General features: G+C 45.8%; 1 protein-coding gene across 3 annotated transcripts in view; it reads left to right on the forward strand.

Moving 5' to 3' along the window:
- The window catches only part of PTPN3 (protein tyrosine phosphatase non-receptor type 3), a gene marked incomplete at both ends in the record, with an annotated part of 171,735 nt that overhangs the window by 92,480 nt on the left and 60,012 nt on the right, over positions 1-19,243 (forward strand). For all 3 annotated transcript variants that reach the window (XM_080708451.1, XM_080708450.1, XM_080708452.1), the window contains 6 exons: positions 518-596; positions 5,886-5,930; positions 7,799-7,851; positions 13,903-14,023; positions 15,088-15,175; positions 18,872-18,960. In XM_080708451.1, the coding sequence (XP_080564577.1) occupies positions 518-596; positions 5,886-5,930; positions 7,799-7,851; positions 13,903-14,023; positions 15,088-15,175; positions 18,872-18,960 (475 nt within the window). The remainder of the gene's footprint in view (positions 1-517; positions 597-5,885; positions 5,931-7,798; positions 7,852-13,902; positions 14,024-15,087; positions 15,176-18,871; positions 18,961-19,243) is intronic.

Here is a 19,243-nt window from a genome sequence, read left to right on the forward strand (position 1 = left end):
AACAATTTGGAAGTGTGGCAGAGACACAAACCTCAGCGCTGCTATTCTTGTCGCTAGCCATGTGAACGCAGGCAAGTCACATCTCTAAGCCTGTTGGCTTGTCTGTAAGATGGGGTTATCCACGGCAACCTAGCCTGCTCAGAGTCACCGCGCTGTTTAAATTCTAGCGTGGAGGGGGAAGTGTGTGAAAAGTATAAGTGGCCATGTAAACGTAAGCTATTGCTTCTTTGTGAACTTGGTGTAATAGGCTGATTCAAACAATTCCAAATACAGACAACAGCGTACGTTGTTTGGGTACAGCTTAAGTTGAACGTGAAGAAGGTTAGAGATTCATATAGTCTATGCCCTATAGGCTTGGAGGTTTTCTGAAACAGCTAACCGATGCGCTGGTCATTCGAAATGAGCTCTTTTATAATGGAAAAGTAGATGGTTGAGTAAAAAGTACATCACTTATGGAAGAGTATACATTGATTTTTTTTAAAGGGAATATCTAATTTGTCTCTGAACAATGTTGTAGGAGGTATCCCCTGTACCCTGCATTTTCGAGTAAGATTTTTTATACCTGATCCCAACTCACTGCAGCAAGAGCAAACCAGGTAATAACAATTTTCTTAAAGTTTTCTATTTAGTGTGTAAAAATAAGTAATAACTAAGAAATGTACTCTTCATTTTATAATTATGGCCAGATAACTTCATTTGGGTATAATACCTGTACCAGTCACCGTGATCCAGGTACAAGCCGAGATACATAGATTGAAATTGTAATTGGTGGATACGTTGTCCCCGCCTGATGGTTTCCAGCACACTGGCGTCCTCCTCCTGCTCCCTCTCGGGCCTCCCCTTGCTCTGGGCCTCTCCCAGCTCTGGGCCTCTCCCAGCTAGTGTGCTCGGAAAGTCGCCGGCCGTGAATACGGGCTGAGTTTAGAAGACAAATGCGTAGCACAGCCATCCCCAGGCCACATAGCCTCTGAAGGGCTGGAGTTGGTGCCCTTGGGGATGACAAGACATGCTTGTGATCAGATTTTGTGATCAGGTCCTAGTTTGTAGGAGCTGGTAGAGAGAACAGGCTGGACCCAGCTTGTCTGTGCAGTAAATCAGCAGGTGCAGGAAATGTGTGAACCAGATAAGGGAGGAGGGCCCAGATAGGAGCTGTTTACCCCTCGGGGCCTGGCAGCTCAGTTTTTCAGGTGGGGAGCAGGGTGTTTAGAATGGAGGGGACAGCACAGGAAATCTGTTGCTGCTGCTGATGTGGACTGTGCCAACAACTTTCCCACCCCGTGGCAACACTAAGCCCTTTTATTGCCTATCCATTTATTTTTTTTGGAGGGAAACAATTTCACCAGGAAAAAAAGCAATGAATGTTTAGGATCACCATGCTCCTACCTGTGCTCATTGTGGCCATAGGCCTGTCTCCAGGGAGGCGCCATCAACTCAGAGAGTGCTGTCCGTTTTCCCTTTCTTCTTCTTTTTAGTGGTAATCACATCATCACCCAAGTATTAGTTTGTTACTGTATCTTGCCTGCTTTGGGCACCACTTCCCTCCACTACACAGGCATAGCAGGTTTGGCTCTTTGCCATTCTGGTATATTTTAAGCTAGTGTAAGGGAGGCCTGGTGTGACTGGGTGGGTACCCAGGGGGAAGTGCACGTGGCTGGGAGCCTTCCCCCGCACATCTCCTCACCCTGGTCACCTGGGGACAGGATAGGCACGCTCACTCCAGCAGGTCACTTCATGAGATGATAGACTCAAAATTGGTGGCGTAGAGCCGGGCGTGGTGGCGCACGCTTGTAATCCCAGCATTCGGGAGGCTGAGACCGGAGGATCGCAGTTCACGGACAGCCTCAGCTACTTAGTGAGGCCCTCTGCAACTCAGTGAGACCCGGTTTCAAAATAAAGAATAAAAAATAGGGCAGGGGGTATAGCTCGGAGGTAGAATGTCCCTGGGTTCCATCCCCAGACCCGCAAAAAAAAAAAAAAAAAAAAAAAAAAAAAAAAATTGGTGGCGTAGCCTATACAAAGGTGTTTTAAATGACCCCACCATGGTTTCCTCACACCGATACTAAACAAATCCTGTTTGAGGATGCTTTATAGTGACATGGAAAACCAGGCACAGTGCTGTGCACCTGAAGCCCTGGCTCCTCCGGAGGCTGAGGTGGTGGAGGGTGGGTGATCACCTGAGCCCAGTTCAAGACCAGCCCAGGCAGCATCTCCAGACCCATCTCCAGGAAGAAATGACATTAATCGTGTGTGTAAATGTCTGTACATATGCTTGTGTATACATGTGTACGTCTGTATGTGGGAGTTAGCCACTGGGTGTTTGTAATATCTAGTCTATGTTTCATGTGTTTTATTTCACAATGCAGTACACACACACACACACACACACGTTACTGAAGCATTTTATAAAATATAGTCAAGTACTAAGCACATGAAACTTTTCTGTTCTATTTCCTTTTTTACTTTTCTTTTATTTTTGGTGCTAAAGATTGAACCAACAGGCATTCTACCTCTGAGCCCCTTTTTATTTGTGAAACAAGGTCTCACCAAATTGTTGAGGGTCTCACTGAGTTTCTGAGGCTGGCCTCGAACCTGCCATCCTCCTATCTCAACCTCCCACGTACTGAAATTACACACATGCAACACCATGTCCGGCTCTATATCCTTTTATAAAAATGCCAGTTATGCCACTTACTTGGTTGCAGTAGGAGCTAATGGGTTCTGGCTCCAAGTAGGAACTGCATGGCCCAAACTGGTAACTGTCCCTCCCTGTCCCTCTACCTCCTGCCCACATTGCTGGCGCTGCAGGTTTGTGGCACCCGCTGGGCAAGGTAGAGCTCTTCAGTGACAGACCGTGAGGAAGCACCCCCAGGGCCAGCTAGCTCAGAGGTCCCTCTCTGGTGCCCCCTCGTCACTGTCACTGGCTGTCCATCTGCACACCCTGAGGAGGGATGCTCACGGGATGGGAGCCAGCAGGCTACCTGCTGAGCTTCCTGTCACCTGAGGGGCAGCTGAAGGCTCGGGGAGAAATGAAGCTGCTTTCAGGTCCCCAAAGAGTAGAAAAGGGGGGATTATATGTGCTGGGTTTTAGATTTTTAGATTGTAGGGTGCTAGAGAGAGGCAGATTTTAGCGCAAGACAAGGAATAGACTAATATTTGTTCTCACCGAGGTCCCAGATAAAACTTGGTATGTCTGTGTGTCTCTTAAAATTCACTGACTCAGATCTGACATTGCACCCCCACTGGCCACCTCCCATCTTAAGATAATGCTGTCCCGAGCAGGGAGCAGGGGGCAGCTGTCACTTCCTGGGATGTAGGCACCAGGTTTCTCTGAATGCAGCACCAAGCTCTGGCAGCAGCCTTGCCTGTGGTCCTGTAGAGCCAGGGCAACCAGGATGGCCAGCTCTTTCTCTTATGCTGCGTCAGGGTCCCACCAATAGTTTACATCTGTGCTTTTGTTTTTGTTTGTTTGTTTGTTTTTGTTTGTTTTTACATGTATCACTAGCACATGGCATCTTATTGGGTTCTAGCTTTGTAGCCTGTCCAAATTTAGTGAGTTCCCTTTTAAGGAAACTGGGCTCCCAAGAGTCAAAGGATTATAGAGGTAGTATTTGTGGGCTTGTTTATTTTATTTTTTAAATATTTTTATTTATTATTTATTTATTTATGTATTTATCTGTGGGTCTGGGGATGGAACCCAGGGGCATTTAACCTCCAAGCTACACCCCCTGCCCTATTTTTTATTCTCTATTTTGAAACAGGGTCTCACTAAGTTGCGGAGGGCCTAAGTAGCTGAGGCCGTCTGCGAACCGCGATCCTCTGGTCTCAGCCTCCAAAATGCCGGGATTACAAGCGTGCGCCACCACACCTGGCTTTTTAAAATCTTTTTCAAGGCTCTAGGTAAGGAGACATTGATCGTTGTCTTTTTTTTCTCTAGTTGAGGTCATGGATGGTCCCTCTAAGAGATGATAATACATTCCCAAAGTTAGGCACACCACATTTATCTTGTAAAAACTTTCCTTTATTCTAATTGTTAAGTAAATGTCCTTTTTTTATTGTCTGCCTCCACAACTGCTGTTTCTGTTAAATTTAGATCATGCTAAATAGAACTTTATTTACTGGCAATCTTTACTTAAAACTTAAGCTCCTTCAAGATACCTACATAGTCTCCCTAAGTTTGGGTTGCATTCCACAGTTCTTCTGTCTTTACATGTGATTTCAAGGGTTGACTCAGAAACTTTGTTCAGTCTGTGGCAAGATGGCACTTGGTGAATGGTGATCTCAGGGTCTCATTCTCATTTATATCCCTAGGAAAATATACCAAATTGCTGGGCTCTGCAGTGAGAGCCCAGATTTACCAGTGGACTATCTATAACTCCCTCCACTCTCCTGTCTCTCCGTAGCATTGTAGGAGGAGAGAACACTTAATTCTGGTTGAATGTCAGCTTGGATAAACATAGAAACAAACCAGAAAGGACTGATTATGTTCTCCCACATAGAAAAGAGAGATTCCAATAGCAAATAGGCATGAATCAGCACATGGACACAACACCATCTCTCCGTGCCAGGTGCTTAGCCTGTGATGAAGAGTTGATGATCATTATGATTAAAGTAATGACATCAGAGTTAGGGCCTAGATCCTCAGCTGTTTTTTAAAAATCAATTCATATATAACAAATTTATAGCATACTGAGATTTTTTTTTCATTCGTACCCATGATTAAAATAAGACACAGCTGACCAGATGCATCCTATCTGAGAATCAATTTCCTCATCTGTACCAAAAAAAAAAAAAAAAAGTAGAATGCTGGGGCCTACCTCACAGAGCCATTAGGAGCCTGAAATGAGGGGAAAGGTCACAAAGCCCCGGGCACACAGCCCACAACCACTCAAAACTGAGGCTGTCATATTGTTGAAAGCATTCGCATCTCAGAAAGCCCGTCCCTGATGCTTATCGGTTTGAAGGAATTAGAGAGTGGCTGGTTTGCACTGCCAGAATGATCTCCCTCTGACCCCGAGCACCGCCCTGTCTGTATTAGATTTCAAGAGGTTTCCCTTTTGTCATCTTGGCCAGACCCTGGAATGTCTATCCCGTTTGAATCTAGGTTTTAAAAAAGAGTGGGAGCTAGCGGCCAAGTGTCACATGTGTGCCGTGTCCCTAAATATACGCGTCCCCAGGGCGCTGCCTGGACTGCACAGCGCTGCTCACGCCTCCCTGTGCCCATCTGCCTGGGATAGCAGCATAGACCCACAGACTTGTCCACGAAGCAGGGTGGGGTTTGGAGGCTGCGCCTGCCGGGGGCTCACAGATGAGCACAGAGCACAGCTCGGAGGTCCCGGCAACATTGGTGTTTGTGCTTTCGCTCCGGCACCCGCAGTTCCTGGGACGCAGGGAAAAAAAACATCTGGGTGTTTACACCACAGCCAAGGAGGAGTCTTCGCTGATGCTCCTCCTCGCAGCTTCACAAAGAGGAAATGTGGGTGTGCATGTGGTGGTGTTTGGAACAGTGGCTCTGGCATCTCACGGGGGCTGCTGTGCAAAAGCCTGTGGGTCCCAATGCCTGATTAGGAGGGCCCAGGCTGAGGGCGGGGGCGGCGGCGGCGGCGGGACCCGGGATACTGCCAATCACCGACCTGTGGGTCTGGTGCTCAGCCCTCCCTGGGAAGGCCTGTGCTAGGCCACAGGGGGCATCAACCTGGGCAGTCATTACCGAAGGGGCAGCTTTGTAACGTGCATAATAGCACCTGATACCACTGAAAATACCTAAAAATGCATTGTGTGTATTTTGTTTTGCAGATGTATAGGTCTTGTCCTTGACTCATCAAAAAAAAATTTTTTTTTGCTTATTTCAGTTTGAATATGAATTAACGAAAACAATTGTTTCATAGGCATTTGTATTACTTACAACTGAAGATGGATATTTGTGAAGGAAGGTAATGAGAATTTTGCCTTTTTCTTTTCCTGTCAGACTAGCCAAATTCCTGGCTTTAATGAGTGTGCCTTTCTGGCAACACTATTAATCTAAACAAAGACTGGATGTGGGAAACAGAATCCTGTGTGACATTAGGCTTTGGGCGTCCGTTTTTTAACTCAGTCTTCATTTAGAGAGGCTAAGGATGGATTTCATGTGATTTCTGTTCTATTACAAAAGATATGCCTATCTTTCTGGTAAAGACTTGAGAAAGTGTGAAGGAAGGAGAAGCCCAAAGTCTAAAATGGGGTTTATTCGGGAAGGCAGATCTGGCCTAATTTAGGTTTGCTTCTAAGCCCTCCGGTACCCGGCCCTGGTTTACTTTCTCTAGACGAGGGCCTTGGCTCAAAGGCATGAGCATCTGCCTGTGGTTCAGCACGTCTGCGTATCTTGACCATTGAGGTGGTTGGAAGCTTTGGAGAGTAGCCCAGAAAGGGAGATGAAATTCCAAGCTGGTGGTCTCTCGGAGCTACGTCCTCCAAATCCTTAGTATTTTCTTGACTTGCAAAAGAAAAATACAGCAGTAAAGTGGTGGAAACAGCCACATCTTGTTCCCACTGTCCTCACCCCCCCCCTTCCTCCTGTTATTAGTTCTGCTGAGGAGGGTCATCAGAGGCCACCAGCTATTGGTTACAGAAGCAACACTGGAGCCCATTAGCAATTAGAACCAGTATGGAGAGCGGAGACCATGGTTGTCGTGGGATTTTAAGAGCTCCATCTTTTGATGGGAACTGGAAAAGTCTTCATGGGTTGCCGGGATGAGCCAGCAGGAATCTGGAGTGGCTTCAGGGAGGATGGAGGCCCTGGATGGGGGAGCACTGCCCTCACCCAGCTTTAGGACCAGCACACCAGGCCCTGGGCAGGAAGGCAAAACCCTGGAGAGCCCTAAGATTAGCCAGTGAGGTGGGATGAGTCACGTCTTGGGAACTTCAGGAGTTGCCATGGAAACTGCATGTTTTCTCCACTTCCTACTGGGTTGCTGGGAAAATGCTCTTAAAATCTCAGTGCCACCCAGTGTTGCTGTTAAGGATCTCTCCCATCATCAGCTCCCTGCCCGCCCTGTCCTTTCCCAGCCCATTCTTCTACCCAGCCGCCATCTCTGCCCGAGTTCTGCTGGCAAAGTTACTGGGTAGACCATGGAGACAAGGGAGCCATCCAAGGAGTCAAAACCTCACTCAGACAGGTGGAGTCATTGGTAGAAATGAGGTACTTGGGAGGACAGTGAGTTTAGAAAGAAGTACGAACAAATTTTTCCTGCGACTGTGGGTCTAGTAGGCAGTGGAAGACAGAGACAGGTCATTACAGTCAATTAACTATGGAATTGCAAGAGTTAAAATTCAAAATACTTTTCTACTTTTCCCTTCTGAGAGGATGTCACATTTTAGAAAGGGGGTGATCAATAATCACAGTCCTTAGAACCTGGGATTTAGTCAAAAAGCCCTGTAAGAACTCTCACCTCTTTACTAGAAAGATTAGAAGGCAGCTCATTGACTTAAGAGTCCGATTTTCTCACTTTTCCTCTTAGGGAACTGAGCTTGGCGTTTCTTGACCAGCCAACATGTGGGACACTGTTAGATATTTAGCTTCGTGGTTCCTTTGATGCATAGTATTTTAAAGATAGAAATTTACCTTTTCATTTTAAAAGTCTTTGGTATATACATTTGTCTTCAGTCTTTGCATTTGATTCATATCATAAGGTTGTCTGTGTTATGATTCATGTTGTTCTTTCATGGTTAATCCAAGAAATGACAGGCATGTGCTGCCTGTGATCCGGCAGCGTTGCGGGCCCCCGGTCCTCAGGACTTTGCTAAGGTGCTTTTCTCCCGACAGGTTGACCTGCCCTCTGAACTCCGCAGTGGTTCTCGCATCCTACGCAGTACAATGTAAGTCGCCAAGGGCGCATCGCACAAGCCCATTGTGCACAAGCCCATTGTCCTGGTCAGTGTATTGAGAAAGCCACCTACGCCTCTTCTTTGACCAAGTCCTCTTTCCCAGGATCCCAGCGAGGCAGCATATCTGGCTGTCTGGATAATCCCACTCTTCCCTGACTTACTCTCCTCCAGCTTGGGCGAGTTGGAGTAAGGAAAGTGGTACAGGGGAGGGGATGAGCACTGGTGTGGTGTTTCCTCCCGGGGGACTCCATAGTACAGCAGACAGCTTCCCCACATGGCATTTTCCAGAGCCTTTGCCCGGGTATTTGGATTTGATCTCCATACAAACCCCAGTGGAACAATATTTACACTGGTCACCTCTTATAAACATGGAAACTGCGACCTAGCTAGGTTAAGGAATTTGCTGGAAGTCATTTCTGCTGCTTGCTTGGTGTCGGTCTAAAACACCGCTGAGAGCTTATGAATTTATTTTTAGAGCTTCAATATAGCTAATGGGCTATGTACTAGTCTACAGCTGTGCTGTCCAATAGAAGTGTAATGTGAGAGCCACATAGGTAATTGTTGTCTAGTACCCAGCAAAACTAAAAAATGAAACATAAAATTAATGTGTGTGTGTGTGTGTGTGTGTGTGTGTGTGTGTATGTGTGTGTGAGAGAGAGAGACAGAGACAGAGACAGAGACAGACAGACAGACAGACAGACACCGCCAAGCTACACCCCCAGCCCTTTTTTTATATTTTGTTTTGAAATGATCTTGCTGGGTTGCTGAAAGTCTCACTGTATTGCTGAGTCTGTCCTTGGTCCGCCTGTCTCAGCCGTTCAAGTACTGACATTACAGGTGTGCGCCACCGCTCTCAGCAAGATTATTTTCTTAATATTTTATTTAACCCAACATAATATTATTTGGATATAGCGTAATATATTTCAATATGTAATCAGTGTAAAAATCATTGATGAGATATTTTTACTTTTTTTCATACTACATCTTTGAAAAGCAGTCTGGATTTCACACATACAGCACATCCCATTTGGACTAGCTGCACGTGACTCATGGCTACCATTTTGGATAGAAAAATCCAGCAGGGATTTTCCAGCAAGATGGTTTATTTATTTATTTTTATTTTCATTTTTTTTTGCGGGTCTGGGGGTGGAACTCAGGGGCATTTGACCTCCAAGCTACCCCCCTGCCCTATTTTTTAATTCTTTATTTTGAAACCGGGTCTCACTGAGTTACAGAGGGCCTCACTAGGTAGCTGAGGCTGTTGTCGAACCACGATCCTCTGGTCTCAGCCTCCCGAATGCTGGGATTACAAGTGTGCGCCACCACGCCCGGCTCTGACAAGATGGTTTAAACTGGAGTGGTAATCTGCCTGTCCAATGAACACAACTGTGTTGAGCATATATTCCATGCCAGGTCGTGGCTATGCCCTGTAGAAAGAATGCAGTCAGATAGAAGGGAAATATCACCTTCCAGGTGCTTAGCTGTGCGACACCATTAGCATACCCCACCATGCTACTTGTGTAGAGCTAGGTAGTAACTCAAGACTTAAGAAATCCTCTCTTCTTTCTCGTAAGCCCCAAATCATCTTGGCCTATTACCACCTGGCCAACTGCATTTAGGGAGCAGGATGCTCAGGTCTAGAGCAGGCACTGGCCAAATTATTCTCCATCCTGGGCTCAGAAGCAAAATAGCAAAGAAGGCTATCAGTGTGTCCCCAAGTTTGCTTCCTCACCTAGCTGCAAAGTACCAAAAGAAGAAGAGAAGAGTTGGGCGGGGGATGCTGGGTCCGCAGCTCACCTGCGTGGAGCCGGAAGGTAGGGGAAGAAGATCCCAGGGAAAGCTTTGTGCCTTGAGTGTCCAGAGAGTCCACTTGCTAGTGAGACAAGACCAGCGCTAGCTTCCATCTCACCTGTGTCTCCTCCTCCCCTAAAGGGAAAGTCAGTGAGGTTGCCCCGTGAGGGCCTGGGTGCATGTGAAAGTTCCCCTCTTTCTCTCTGAGATCCATCTGCAGCAGACCTGGCCGTGGTGCCTCCACTTAGGAAACAGCACAATCTCCAGTCAGCCTGTGCTTTTGTGGGTCTCTAGACCTTGTGCACCCACCTTTGCTGGGCAGGTCAGCCGAAGAGTTGAGCGTGCTGTTCATTGCTAGAGCTTTAGGGGTTCGAGGCAAGGGCACTAGAAAGCAGACTCACCGTAGATTACATCCTGCCCGCTGCATTTGCCCTTTATGCGGTAGGAACTCCCGGAACCTGGGTTGCTGCTGCCTGCTAGATGGAGGTGCCAGATTGCAATGTGGCTACTTGGTTCAAATTAAATGATGCCTGCAGATGATCTGTAGCTAAAAATTTTCACAGTTCAGCCATCACTGACTGAGTGGATGAGATGTGAGGCCATATTGCTTGTGCCTTGGCTCCCCTGCTTGTCCTTGCATTGCCTCAGGCTCTCTGGGTCTAGGTGTCTTCACCTGTCAAGTGGGACACAGCAGTATCTACCTCACAGGGTCTAGTGAAGACAGAATGCTGATTGCATGTAAAGCCTTTTTGTTTGTTAGTTTTGGGGGTACTGAGGATTGAACCCAGGGGCAATCTGCCTCCAAGCTATACCCCCCCCAGCCCTGTTTATTTTTATTTTGAAACAATGTCTTGCTAAATTTTTGAGATTCTCAGTGAATTGCCAAAGCTGGCCTGGAACCTGTACTCCTGTCCGCCTCCCAAATCCTGGGACTATAGGAGACACCTCTATACTTGGCCTATGTTAACACTAACTATTTTCTTGTCTGCTCAGAAGACGCCTGTATAAAATTGCCTATTATAAGCAATAAACTCTATTTAGAGTAAAATATAGGAACCGCATATAAAATACCCTGTTCCAAGCTTCTGGAGTTAGGTTTCCTCCTGCAGAAGACTGATAAAAATGAGGGCTAAAGAAAGTCATTAGCACCTAAGAAGTGCTAACTAGTTTCAGTGGAAAGTGAACATCACTGTCGTGCTAATAAAATCTCAGGTTGTCAGGCAAGCAATTTTATGTACAAGCTCTTTATATTCCTCTACCCTCAGTAAATAAATACATATTTGCATACTAATATGCATATATTTCTGTAAGATTAATTCTTAGTTACAAAATTACTGGATCAAAAGGCATGCCCATAATTTATCTGATATATTTTGCTAAACTGTCCCAAGATAGATGTCTAATATTTAAGTCCTACCAGGGATCAGCTAACCAAAAGCACATTTTCTTATTAGATGAAAAGCAAAATGATCTGCACGTTAAATGCCAAAAGACTTGATGGTGGAATACTGCTGGCAGCCTGTCAAGGGTTTATTAGGCACAAAGAAGATTTACTTATTACTTATTTTTGCTGTGCTGGGTTTTGAACCCAGGAGCATTCTACTTCTGAGCTACATCCCCAGCCCATATTTTATCCTTTATTTTGAAACAGTCTCACTAAGTTGCAGACAGCCTTACGAAGTAGCTGAGGCTGGCCTCAAACTCCTTTACTCCTGTCTTAGCCTCACAAGCACTGGGATTGCAAGTGCTGTCACACCCAGCTACAAAGAAGGAGTTGTATTTTTTCTTTTTGCAATACCTATTTATTTCATAATGGGCTCAGAGCCTGTGTCACCTGCAACCTCTGCACCAGCCTTGGGATGGAGAAAACTTGCTGTTCTCCCCACAGGCTCTCTACAGTGCTAGGGAGGCAGGCAAGGACCTGATTACTTTGAAGATGAGTACAGAGGATGCTCTCTCTCCCGCGAGGGGGAGCGAGAAGGAGACTGAGCGAGCCCCAAAAGGAGCCTGTGAGATGAAGCTGGCATTGGAAGAATAGCAAGCAAAGGACTTTCCCAGCAGAGCAGCTTGTAACACCATAATGCAGGAGACTATGATAGACCCTCTGTTGCATCACGTGAAACATGTTATCAAAAGAGAGCCTGGAACTTAAAAGTCAAGGTAGTTGGCACATAGCACTTATCTCCTTTTCTTTCTGCTCTAATTAGCTTTTGCACATGTCACTTTCCACAGAGAGGAAATCATAGTACTCAGGAGTTTGGGTCAGGTGGTATAGTAAGAGGAGAACCTGTGATCAAGTCTGGGATACCAACTAGTGGCTGAGTAGCAGTGGCAAGTTCCTTCTCAGTTTTCCTTATCTGTTTGTCTGTTTGTTTGTTTGTTTCTTTCTTTCTTTTGTTTAGGGAGTACTGGAGATTTGAACCCAGGGACATTCTACCTTCAAGCTATATCTCCAGCCCTGTTTTTTATTCTTTAGTTTGAAACAGGGTCTCACTAAGCTGGAGAAGGTCTTACTAAGTAGCTGAGGCTGGCTGTGAACCTGTGGTCCTCCTGCCTCAGCCTCCCAAGTACTGGGATTCCAAGTGTGTGCCACCATGCCCAGCTTCCTTATCTGTTTGGCAGAGATAAAAACATCACCTATTTGTGGGTGGTCGTGGGCAAGTGGGATGACATCTCTGAAATCTATGGAAGCCATCCAGAGTCTGCAAATGGTTGTGCAGCCATTTAACACTGTCTCCCCCTAGTGGTTATCATAGAGCTTTGCATGGAGTAGCTCCTTAAGGAAAAACCATCAGACATAGAGGTCCATTGGTCATGTCTTGAGTTCAAAATGTTTGTTAGTGACTTGACTAGGTAGAGAACTTTGCAGTTTATGTTTGGAGAACAGCATTCAGTTGGGGAAGGATGACCAAATCATCCAGGAGGACCTTCATGAGCTAAAAACAAAAACAAAACAGGGAAATTAAATAGGATTCTTTCAGGCCAAGGAAAGTCTTTGTAGAATTGATAGGCCTTTAGGGAGAGCAGCAAATGGCTGGCAACTGCGTGCTTTCCTGATATGGTGGGGCACTAACAGAGGTTCTGGTCCTGATCACACTGAAGAGTGACCCTCTGAAAGGAGAAAACCATTCCTCTCTGGACCTCAGTGTCCTCCCCTGAGGAATTTGAGAAGATTCTAGTGGTTTCCTTGCTGGGTAACCTGTTTCAGGGCACCTAAGTGCTATCCCATGAACACACTATGATCCACTTACCCATACTCGAGAAGACGGAGCGTGAGAGCAGTCGTGTGGCAGAGTTCGGGGCCCCATCTCTGTTGATTTGCTTTGGTGGTGCTGGGGATCAAACCCAGGGCCTCGCACATGCTGGGCAAGTGGCCCACTTTCTCCTGTTTCTATGGAAATAGAAAAACTGTGTTGAGAAGAGAACTGGATGTCCTCACATCCTTCCCATGGTCCTTTTCCCCATCACTCTAACGAGAGCCCAAGCATGTGGGTAGAAGGCTTCAGGGAGATAGATCACTGGGGCCAGGGACTAGTTTGGGAATTCTTCCATAAAGCCATCCCCTTCCTTTTCCCTCTGTGGCTGCAAGTCCCCAGTGTGATTCTGCTGGCAGCTCCAGCATCTGTCTCCCATCTTCCTGCCCGTCCCCCTAATGTGTCCTGCCTTGGAAGCCCTCCACTGGCCTTGCCCAGGCCCTAAGCCCACCCACCCTCATCCCTGTGGGCCCCTCTCTCTCACACCTGCCTGAATTTCAGGGGGTAGGTAGGATTGACATGACCTGCTTTCTGCCCAAGCCCTTTTCTAAGAGCCAGGTGCGCCAGCATTAGCGTCTTCTTGGGCTCTGACGGCCCGCACAGTGCTGGGCATGGGTCATGCAGCGTTTCCTAGTGGGTTCTCTTCTCTCTCCTTATCCAGGGGTTTGAGTGCAACTTTGGGGCAGAACAGAGTGTGGAAGACATGTAGGGTCTAAAGAGGACCTAGGTCCCGACACCATCTCCCAGCGTTTTCCATTTGCCCTCAAGGAGAGTGAGAATCGGGTTGATCTTGTGTTACAGTACTTAGCACTTAGCACCCGGCGGGTGAGGGCTCAGATCAGAAGTGTGGAATCAAGCTAATGAGAAGCTGCAGTGTATGAGGTGACAGAACTTAAAAAGAAGATAACTTCTGATTAATGTTTTCCCTGTATTGCTTGTAAATGCAGACTGTATTGAAAAGGCAAAACTGATTTTGATTTCTCCCTTATTTTACTAGCTCGTTTTGGAGACTTTAATTCTTCCATGCACCATCCAGGCTACCTAGCTGACAGCCAATTTATACCAGATCAGAACGACGACTTTTTAACCAAGGTGGAGGCGCTCCATGAGCAGCACAGGTATTTTCAGACACCATGTTCTCTGGTGTTTGATGCAGGCCCGCCTTCCTTCCTCTGGCTCATGATCCTCTTTCAAAATGTCGGGGGCTTTTGAACCTCTGAGCTGTGACAGTGGTGGATATATTTGGCAGAACGGGCATTTCTGTGAAGTACAGAAGCTGAGGGAGGTGGTGGCCGCTGTGTTCCTTCTCAGGATGTCATCGGCGTCAATTAATTCCTGAAGGAAAAAACTGCTTTGAAATCTGGCTGCACCACTGATTGAGCCCACAAGGCAAACCTCTGGGCAGTTTACCATGCTTAATTAAACAGGCCATTCCATCAGGTGCTGCACGGCAGACAGACGGGCGAACACGAAGTGCGGGTGGGCCAGACGTGTGCGGGTTTGATCTGTGAAAACCACACGCTTCCCGGTACGAGCTCTGGTTTTCTGCAGCTGCCTTGGGGACAGGCTCCCCTGACAGAGATGCCCCCATTCCAGCCCCCTATTCCCTTTCCCTGTCGAACTCTAAGCTCTCGTGGCAGCTGCTCAGTCCATGTCACGCTGACCCAGAAGGCCAGGTCTCAGAGGACTGCTTGCTTCTTGGGAAGGCCATAAAACAAAGGGCCAGTGACCCATGTACCATCTAAGGAGGCGCTGCCAGCCTCTCTGCCAGAATCACTTCTCTGGCAGAAGTCAGCTTCCTAAAATAGTCCAGGGCCAGCGGCGTTTGAAGTTTGAGGCCGCCACTAAAAGGAATAGACAAAAGCAGGAAGATCTAAAGATTACCTGTGAACTGAGCAACTTGGAGCGAACAGGACAGGAATTTTGCAGGGTGATGTTCTGGGAGCCTGGTGGGCGGCACTATTTAATAGGAAACCAGGGAGCCGGATGAAGTCACATTCAGTCGACCTGGTTCAGTGGAATTTAGGGCTGGATCATTTAAGAGCGGCAATGGAAGGCATTTAAGAGCCTTAGCGGACTCTCACCAAATTCTCTATTTTTTTTTAAGAATTTTTAAGAGTTGGGAGTTAATATTTGTTCCCTATTTGTTGGGTGAGTTCTGCTTCTCCTCATCTTTCTGCAGTGGACTGAAGCAGTCAGAAGCCGAGTCTTGCTACATCAACATAGCGAGGACCCTTGACTTCTACGGAGTGGAACTGCACGGCGGGAGAGTACGTAGCCTCATGTTTTGGGTCCAAAAATTGTTTCCATTTTCAGTTAGAAAAGCTTGAAAAATTCCTTGATGAAACTTTCTTTTCCATTAGAATAAAGAAGGCTGTTTAAAAGACAGGTATGGGCTTATTAAGAAATACTGGTGTTTATTTTCTTGGTCATTTATTTGCTTTTTTCATGTTCTCGACATTGTATTCAATTGTTTTTTTCTTTTATGAGACAAGGGGACTAGAGATTTGTACTTTTTGTAAAAGTAGTTTTCTAAGATTGTATTATGGTTAAATGGGCAAAAATGCGTATAAATAATTATATTTTCCAAATGAGGTTTTAATGAGCCAAGGTTTGTACCACTTAATCTCAAGCACTGCTCAAACTAGAGATAGTTGCCCAAATACTGTTGTATTTTTGTTTTTGTGGTACTGGGTATTGAACCCAGAGGCAGTCTACCTCCAAGTTATGCCCTTTTTTATTTTTTGTTTGGAAACAGAATTTCACTAGGTTGCTAAGAGTCTTGCTAAGTTGCCCAGGATATCCTCCAACCTGTGATCTTCCTGTCTCAGCCTCCTAAATAGTACTTTTTAAAAAATTACTGTGGTATTGGCCAGGTTCAGCTACTAATCCCAAGCTACTCTGTAGGCTGAGACAGAAGGATCCATTTTGGAGGCCAGCCTAGGCAACTTAGCAAGACCCTGTCTCAGAATAAAAAATAAAAAGGGCTGATGTGCGTGGGGGGGGGTAGTTCACTGTGCAAGGCTAGGTTCAATCCCCACAACCACAGAAAGAAAAAATAAATACATAAATTATGGCAGTATGATCATGCAAATCAATATTTTAAATTATTGTGACCTCTGTAACAGTGGACTACTTAATTTTCTCCCAGTAGTGCCATCATTGCAGGACCCTCATTTTCCCTCCTGGTTCCCGTGAAAGGATCTCCGGAGGCTGAAAATCAGGGACAGTTTTCTTTATTTACTGGTAAATTGCCCAGTTGACAAAAGTCACAGGTCTGAGTCCCAGACAAATGGCTCACACAGTTCTTATACCCTCGGTCTCCCACTTTGGAGAGGGGAGGAGTAAGCAGGAGAGTTATTACACCTAGCATAAGCAAGATACAGAAAGCAGGAGAGGCCATTAAGTTACATACCATCCTCCAGCCCTCTCCAGTGGTCCTGATAGACTCTGGTTTACATTAGGGAGCGCTCCTGGGTCTTAATTCTGCCTCTCCTAGGAAATAATTTCTTTAACTTTGGTAGTCGTTTCTTGCTTGCAGGCAGCTAGGAGGAGTGGTTAGGGAATTCTTAATGTTTTTCTATTTTAAATCTAAATTTATTTTTTTCTTTCTTTCTTTTTTTTTTTTTTTTTTTGCGGGTCTGGGGATGGAACCCAGGGCCATTTGACCTCTGAGCTACACCCCCTGCCCTATTTTTTATTCTTTATATTGAAACCGGGTCTCATTGAGTTGCAGAGGGCCTAAGTAGCTGAGGCTGTCCATGAACCGCAATCCTCCGGTCTCAGCCTCTTGAATGCTGGGATTACAAGCGTGCGCCACCACGCCCGGCTAAGGCTCCGACTGAGTTTCCTCCCTCACTACAAGCTAGGCTGTCTCCATTTTACACATAGAAAAATTGATACTCAGAGATGACTCTGAGGTCACACAGCACATAAGCAGTAATTTTAAAAGGAACAAGTGTTAGCTGAGCACAAACCATGTGCTAGCCTCTGTTCCGCATGCCCTCATAGAAGACCATAAATAAGGTTGCATTTTAGGGTTAAAGACACCTTGTCAGATTGGTAGTCTGATCACCCCCATTTTACAAATGAGAATACTAAGACTCGTAAAAGCTGAGTAGCTGCCCAGACTTTATAGAATATTTTCTTAGTTTATAGAAATACTTTCATTAATTTGTCTCATTTTGGTCTCGGAGCAGTTCTGTGAGGTGGGCAAGGTATAACTTAGGTAACAACACAGGGGAAAGATATTGGATCTTACGAAACAGCAACTTGGGGACTTAAAGGTTAACTTTTCTTCCGTTTTCAAATACTTTATCTTTGGTAAAAATTTTGGAGAACCCTATTCTGTGGCAAAACAGGTTCTTTCTCTACCTGAGTTGACCCGTGCCTTCCCCACCCTCAGAACTGTCAGCAGTACGGCCCCAAAGCTTTGAGGCCAGGAGAATGGCTGCCTGGCTGCAACCCTCAAGGGATCAGAGAAGGCTGCGTTGCACCAGGCTGTGCCGTGTGCTTTGTGAACCGCTCCCAGATCTCAATAGCTTGATGCCACAAAGTGGACTCTTGAGTTTTTCAGTGTCCACATGGGGTCCAGTCATCTCCCCAGGTCAGCCTGCTTGTCCCCTGGCCCCATGTGCTTCCTTGTTCCGGCCCCCGGGGTCCCACATCAGCTCTTCAGGGCTACCTGGCAGAGACACACATCACTTCTGCTCAATCCCAGGGCCCTGCCTTCTACAGGGGATCTGGGGGAGGGACTCAGTTGACAGTAATGTCCCCACTGTCAGGGTAAGAGAGTGAGGAACACACTGAAAGACCAATTGGGAGACGTGAGACCCAGGCCTTGGCCCACCCCCTCATTCATTTCCCTTTTCACTCCATTTCCATTTTATTTGCTAATTTTTTCACTTCCCTCAATTGTGATCACAGGTCTCATGTTTAAACACAACTCTGTTTTTCATCCTGCAAATTTGACTTTGCTTCAAGCACGTGATTTCAGTGAGGTTCTCAGGAACACTGACTTCCCACTGTACCAGCACTGTCTCCCTGTCCAGTTCCTCCAACTCCCCTTCTTCTATTGACTGCTCATAAATGATTCATTCCATGCAAAAGGGGATAGACGAACATGTATTATATCTGCCATATGCCAAACTATGCTCAATGTCAAAGCCCTGTTCTACGTTCCTTCTTATATTCTCTCATTTCAGCCTGAAAAACACCCTTTGAAGTGGGTTCTATAATCTTTATTTTGTGGAAAGAAAAAACAGAGGCTCTCCTTTGGCTGACCAAAGGTTCATGCTCGGTTGTAATGACTAAATAATCGCAGGTATCTGATTGGGAACAGGCTTGTAGGTGGCTCAAGGGAACGAGCTGCTCTATTTTAAAATTTTATTTGCTTATACTCAAGTGGATTTAAAACAGTCTGTAGCATCTGTTCTCTTTCTCCGCTGTCTCTGACGGTGCCCAGCACGCTCTCAGGAAATGTCAGCCTCTTAGGAAATGTCAGTTGTATTAGATTTATAAGCAACATTTATTTCTTAATTGGATTTGGAGTCAGTTCTATCCTTGTAATTTTTCATCATCATATCATAATAGCAAGAGCCTTTTCACTAACGGGAGTTGAGATGTGTACACACGATACAGGGAGAGCCTTTATTTTAATGCGGCTATCAAGGGATAATTGTTGAATATTTAAAACTGAATAAGTGATTTTGTGGGATGAATGCCCGCTGTGGTCACACTTAGAGAGACAGACAGTCTCCTAAAGAACTCCTACACTTTAAAAGAATTTCGTGCTATGTACTGGATCTTAAGTAGCTGTGAAGTGGAGATTTTTGCCTGTTTTTACTAACATCTTCCCTTTGGAACTTATACACATTGCTATTTATAAAAGCGTGGGTGCTTAAAGTTCCCCCAGGGCACAAGCATGGCTGGAGCCTGCTGTGATTCTGAGATCTTCCTTTTCACAGGATCTGCACAATTTAGATCTAATGATTGGAATTGCTTCTGCGGGCATTGCTGTGTACCGAAAATACATTTGCACAAGTTTCTATCCCTGGTAAGTGTAAACAGTTCTAATTACTGTCTGAATCATGCTTTGAAAATATGCTAAACAAAAGTAATGTCGCATCTAATTTTAAACTTTTATTCTAAAGAAAGAATAGAAATTTCCCCCCAAGTTTTAACCTCTGACCTCTGAATTAGATCCAGACTTAGTAAACTTGCAAAAATTAGAGCTGATTTTCATTGTCACTCCCTCCTCCATCCTTGTAGTTGGGACGCTCTATGGAAACATGCTGGCTAAGAGGCATGAGACAGCTCTTGGCATTAAGGAAACTTCC

This window comes from Muscardinus avellanarius (genome assembly GCF_963383645.1).
Source record: "Muscardinus avellanarius genome assembly, chromosome: 13".
Classification (NCBI taxonomy): Eukaryota; Metazoa; Chordata; class Mammalia; order Rodentia; family Gliridae; genus Muscardinus; species Muscardinus avellanarius.